Source organism: Haliaeetus leucocephalus, unplaced genomic scaffold (genome assembly GCF_000737465.1).
Source record: "Haliaeetus leucocephalus isolate CR32 unplaced genomic scaffold, Haliaeetus_leucocephalus-4.0 Scaffold848, whole genome shotgun sequence".
Taxonomy (NCBI): domain Eukaryota; kingdom Metazoa; phylum Chordata; class Aves; order Accipitriformes; family Accipitridae; genus Haliaeetus; species Haliaeetus leucocephalus.
Window position 1 is genome coordinate 5,577,508 of NW_010973284.1, and position 6,000 is coordinate 5,583,507.

Here is a 6,000-nt window from a genome sequence, read left to right on the forward strand (position 1 = left end):
AGAGGCGATTATTAGGTTTGTATTTAAGGCTGGTGGAACACAAGCGGAGATTAAAAGGCATCATCGGCTGCCTGATCCGCCAGGCACATGCGGTACAATGACACCGTGACTGTCAGCAGAGACCATCCTCGCTCGACTGAAATGCAACGTTCAATGGAAACGCCGTGAAGTGCCATCACAGTTAGATACGTTAAATAGATATAGAGAGAGATATATATACACACACGCGCGCACAGGCAGACATATCCTGCAAAAAAATAAACAGGGCTCTCTAATTTTATTTTATGACTCACGATCCACCACCCCGAACAAAAGAAATTCGCGAGGCACACGAGAAGCAAGACAAAACCCCACAAGCAGGCTCTCCCCGTTCACTTACCATTTTCAAGCCATTCCACTCCATCTGTGATCACAAAGATGGACCCTTACAGCCCCTCACAGAGTCAAAAGCAAAAAGAGCGTTATGTAAAAGCTGACATTCCTTCTTACAGCGCTGCTGCCCAACGATGCAACAAAATCGACATATACTAGGCGCTGCAACACATACAAGCCTCCTCCTCTTTTTATGAGGTCATGACAGGAAACTCTTTGAAATACAATATGCAGCATTTACTGAAGCTCATATAAATCACCCTCTTTTAAAATTACCATACCTATTGCGCAGTCCACCAAAAGAAAATTACCAATCTCGAGGCTTTTTTTTTTCCCCTCCAACCCCCCCCATCCCTCCCCCCCACCCCCCCAGGATTTTGCTCTGCATTTGTATCTCCAAAATGTCAATGTGGAAATTAACTCCCCCACCACCACTAAAAAAAAAAAAAAGCCTCTTCTTCCTTTTGCATTTCAGTTAGCCACATACCAGCCTCGCATTAGAAATGAGCTTTTTCCTTTATTCTGAGAGAAATCGCAATTACCTTAAAATGACAAAGTACATCCTTTATTAAAGGATACGCACACATTAAATATGAAAGAGAGAGAGCGAGAGAGAGGGGGAGAGAGAAGGGGGGGAAGGGAGAGATCATGTACAAACAAATCAGTAGCAGAAAACTAAATTCATGTGAAAACACAGACTGAGAACGATGCAGATTCGGGGAAAACCTGTATGTTAGCTTCTAGATCTACCTCTAGATAAACCCGCTACGATCCGATTTTAAATCTACTAATACCTACCATAACCATTCTTAATGGCAAATATTGGGTCTTGAGAGGCTTCAACTCTTCTACAGATTTGCTACGGTTTCAGGGAATTGTTTTTATTATTATTTTGCAAGAGATCCACCAAGCACAGTGCTAGACGTTTGTGCAGCGAGAATCAGAGCTCAAGAGTCGCGATCGCGAGGCGGCTCTGCCTTCCCTCCCTCTCTCTGCCTCTGTTTTTAAGGCTCAGGTACCGCGGTCCCCGTGCGGCAGCCCCCGGCGGCGGCGGCGGGCGGAGCGGCGCGGAGCCCTGCTGGAACTGCCTGCCGGCGGCTCGCCTCTACAGCCATTTATGGGACCATCTGTCAGCGGCGGGCGGGCGCTGATTGGCCGCCGCCGCGCGGGGAGGCGTTGCGACATCAGGTGCTATTGAAATTAGCCGCTGCCAGATTGACAATGTTAATGATTCGGTGACCTCTACAACAACAGAGACCAGATTTCTGAACTGCTGCTTGTGTCTAGTAATTAAGGCCCGGTTGAAGAAACAACACGCATCCCCCTATTTTTTAGCTTTTTTTTTTTTTTTTTTTTTTTTTTTTTACCTCTTCCCACCCCACCGGCGCAGGAGCCCTCGGCCACGGCGATGTCATACCTCGGCCATGCTTCAGTGCCTACATCTTCTTACCTCCTGCACGCCCGGCTCCCAGGTCCGGCGTATTTTAACCACCTTATCTTTTTCGACAGTTGCTTTCCGGAGAAATGCATATTTAATGATCTGCCTCTAGGCTTAAAGGCACAACAAAAGCACTTTGGCGTGCATTTAAAGCTGCGTTTATTTTCAGGTACTATTGATTTTAATCATCAACCCATCTCTCCTTCCTTCAGCCCTGTCGGGTTTTCTAAAATACATATTTTCAGAAGGGGATTTGATATTGCTGCCACTTGGCGCTGTTTAAGGCACAGCGGACACTGATTTATCAGAGCACTCCCCCTGAACGACAGTAGTATTTCAGAATTATTTCACCACCTCGCTTCATTATTCCTCAGCTCCGCAGGAAATAAAACGATGGCGAACTTTGGGCATTTAAAAGACATTCCCCCCCTCTTCCCCCCCCCCCAGCCTTAGAGAGGAACATGCTTAACTTAACAATGCACATTCATTAATCCTCCGCTTGCTGCCACTGACAAACTAACAAAACTTCACTTCCAAACAGCAACATTTTACCCTCTCCTGACCGCAGCGAGTTTACTAAAAATTCTCACAAGTTAGGAAGCATTCGTTTCTTTCTCTTACTCGGACTTGTTTTCTAAAGCATGTTTTGGCCAAAGTAACAAGGCATGGCATCCTGTAATTGCCACTAACCTTGAATTTACATTCACCTCAAGTAAAGCAACCGAGGACTACTCTATTAACATACAGAGGAATCATTTCATTTTACCATTCACACATTCATTTCAACGGCCAAGCATGTTTTAAAAATTCAGTATCGTTGCAAGCGTTTTTAAACATAAGAGCTAAAAACGGAGAAGGCTAGGATGGGCCATGTTATAAGCTCACCTAGCTCGTTCCTGGAGAAAGAAAACCTGGCTACAAACCACCAAAACCATTTTTAAAAATACCTAATCAGATAATCGTTGTTCTAGAAGTTTGGGGTTTTTTTTAAAGTATAAATATCTCCTCTGAACTGCTAAGCTCTGAACTGACGTTCTGTACGTTTTAAAATTTCTTTAAGCCTTAGACAGACTCACACACACACAGACTAAAACACACCAACAAAACATATGAAATATAGTAAGCTTATAAAATCTAGCTACAAACAGACCAAGCAAGGAGAGAGGAAAAAAAAATCCCCTTTAAAAGACATCATACAATGTATTTGTGGAATGAGCACGGAATTCAATTAAAATATGAACAATGTAGAAGGCTGCAGAAGATTTCTCTCACCATGCATCTCTTTGAGCACATTTGTAGCTTGGTAAAAACTAGTAAAGATTAAACTAGCTTGTAAGATAGATTTCCTAACTCAAATATTTAAGTGACCTATTAGACTGAACACACAGGCATCAAAATGCTACAGAGCTAGTATATTACCATACATTCTTGTGCAAATATACATCGAATATTAAAGTTAGATTTGTAATGCAAATTTTTACTTAAGGTCTCTTCAGGGGTTAATAACACCGAAGAAGGCATCCAGAAATTATTTTTAAGTCTTTTCAACTTCAGTCTACTTGGTTACTACAAATTCGTTATGCATATCAAAAGATTCAGCCATTTTTTCTGAAACAATAATTGCACGCTGCTCCTCTGAAAAATTAGCTATCTTATCCGTCTATAAATCCAGGTACTCTGCACACTGACCACTTTCTCAAAAAGCACCCCACACACGCAGTCTTTCCGAGGAACACTAAAACAAATGCTCAAACGTCCTCAGAGGCCTCTCTGTAAAGACAAAGGCAGAATCCTATTGTTGGAAAAGTCAACCTTATTCTCATGTTTCCAATAGTACCATTTATCTTTCAGGGTAAGGGACTGACCACCGCATCACAGTTGTGACATTTGTAAAGCATCAGATTCTCAATACAGTCTCTCCAGCATCAGCCAGCAAGCCCCTGAGCAAAGCATATTTTTAATGCAATCTTCCCCCACAAAAAAGAAACTTGTCTTAAACAGCTAATCCAATATCAAAATGAAATCACAGGGTTGTTTCCCAGCCCCCCCCCCTCCCTCTCCTTACCATAAATGAGCAGTTTCTTGACTCATTAATGACAGTTTCCCTTAAAAGAAGTGATCTCATATCACTGAGCCCCTCTCCACCACGCATACATCCCAAAGGTTGCGGGTATCTTAGCATCAGTAGCCGCTAGCAAGCTCTCTCATACAGAGCCCAGATGGACTATACCAGAAGCCAATTCAGCGTTAATAACTACCTACTCTGTGCAGTTTAGAAGCCTTACGTGGCATAATGTCCTAGGCAACAGCAGCCGATTGAAACCGCAAATAAAAGACAACCCAATTCTCCAAAAGCATCAAAAGGAAAAAATAATAAATTGAAGAATGATTTTTTTAAAAAAATCTTACTTTCATAAGATTAAACTGAATCATTCACAAACATATGAAAAAAGAGAAAAAACAGATGCTGCCCAGAAAAAGTGACAAAATATTACCTCATTATTTAACAAAGCAGCATTAAGCGTCCTGCTGATTTCAAACATCTTGCCACAGATTTTGGTTAAGAGAAACAGAAAGAATCCTTTGCAAGCCCTCTGTCTGCAAAGGGTTCTTCAATTTTCTTGCGCACAACAGAATAGTCAATATGTTATTTCCCTAGAGTTCGCACATTAAAACATCTAGTCAGTGAGCTGAATTTTCCCCTTATCACACTGTAGACTCCTGTTATATGTACTGCTCTCTTTGCAAGATTAGCCTGCCCCAAACATGGCTGTTGTTTAAACTATTCTTTAAAGTAACAGTTCACTCCATAACCACCAGGTGGGCAGTGTACACAGATTCAAGTAACCATCTTAAAAGATTTTTCTTGGAATAGCTGGTGGTTGTGATATACAGCATAAATCCCCCCTACACTTATCAACCAGAAGGAAAAAAAAAATTTTTTTTTGCACTGTTTTACGCCCTTTCCTCCCCAGAAGCACACCCAAGCACAAAACCCCTAAAATCACTTAACTTTTACCATTTAATTTTTTTTTAAAGGGACCTTAAAATTTATGCAGGAGCACTTCATTCAGCAAAAATGAACTAAATGATAAAATCCAGTCAGTTCTGAGAACAAAGTGTAATTAAAAGGGAAAGCACACCCATAGAAATGGTCTGTACTGCAGAAGAAACAAAATTAGCATTAAGTTCAGCACAACAGCATTCTTTCATGGAAACACAAAATTCAGCATGTAAATAATTCACATGCGGGTAGAATGTTGGACCTATACCTTCAAGCAAATTTGAAAACAACTTGATAAGATACTGCTGTGACGTATTTTGGCTTAAATTCATTTATGAAACCACTGTTGCACGCATCAGAGCACACGGCTGAAATACATAGAAAGGATCCAGTTTTCAACATCACCCAAGTCTCCCAAGTTGAAGTGTCCCATTCCTACACGTCTGCAAGCTATTTAAGTTTTGGGGGTTTTTGTGCTTTATTTAAGGTCAAATACCTCAAGGAGTACGTCCATTACTATAAAAAAAATACGAATTCTCTCAACACTCTGCAGCAACACCCAGATGCTTGAATGAGATTGGGATCCTTGTGTCAGGTGCTGTACAAACACATTTGAAAAGTATTTCATACCGAAGGATTTACAAACAACATTTACAAGACTGAGGCACAAAACAGAGATGTGAGAAAGAACAATAAACAAAGAGCATCACAAAATGTCTTTACCAGCTGGGATGAATCGCTGGAGAATTAAGGCATCTCTGGCAACCACCTGTGCTAAGGCAGAACTCAAAAGGTTATTTACTGAGGTTAAAGAATAAATGCATTATATGGACAAAGGCTTCTTCAGGTTTATCACCTACAAAGTACCATCACCTAATTCTTTCGTTTATAGCAATCCTTGCTGAGTAAGTATATGCAGAGTAGTGATTTTCTTTGTTGGCCTTTAACTAATATTAAAGTGATGCAGTAATGACTTAACCTTCTTGAATATGTATTGAGTTTCAAGTCATCCCTTTTTATATGAGGAGAAAGGTTATTTGCATCGATTTCTGTTTGCATGAAATAAGCTTATTTTCTCATTCACCATATGCCTTGAACACTAATTAAAAGTGTCACTTTCTTCTAATGTAGAAACGTAATCATTTAGTAAATAAGCATTCTTGGCTTTTTGGTCTTTGTGATAATC

The 6,000-nt window shown here is 40.8% G+C and overlaps 1 protein-coding gene across 2 annotated transcripts in view; it reads right to left on the reverse strand.

The window, feature by feature from the left end:
* Nucleotides 1-3,992, reverse strand: part of ELAVL4 (ELAV like neuron-specific RNA binding protein 4) — a 66,529-nt gene extending 62,537 nt beyond the window's left edge. The window contains exon 1 of one of the 2 annotated variants that reach the window (XM_010582406.1): nt 3,876-3,992. In XM_010582406.1, the coding sequence (XP_010580708.1) occupies nt 3,876-3,992 (117 nt within the window). Of the gene's footprint in view, nt 1-379; nt 670-3,875 lie in introns of those variants that run through there. The other variant, XM_010582408.1, reaches the window with a different exon arrangement.
* Between the last annotated feature and the right edge of the window lie 2,008 nt (nt 3,993-6,000).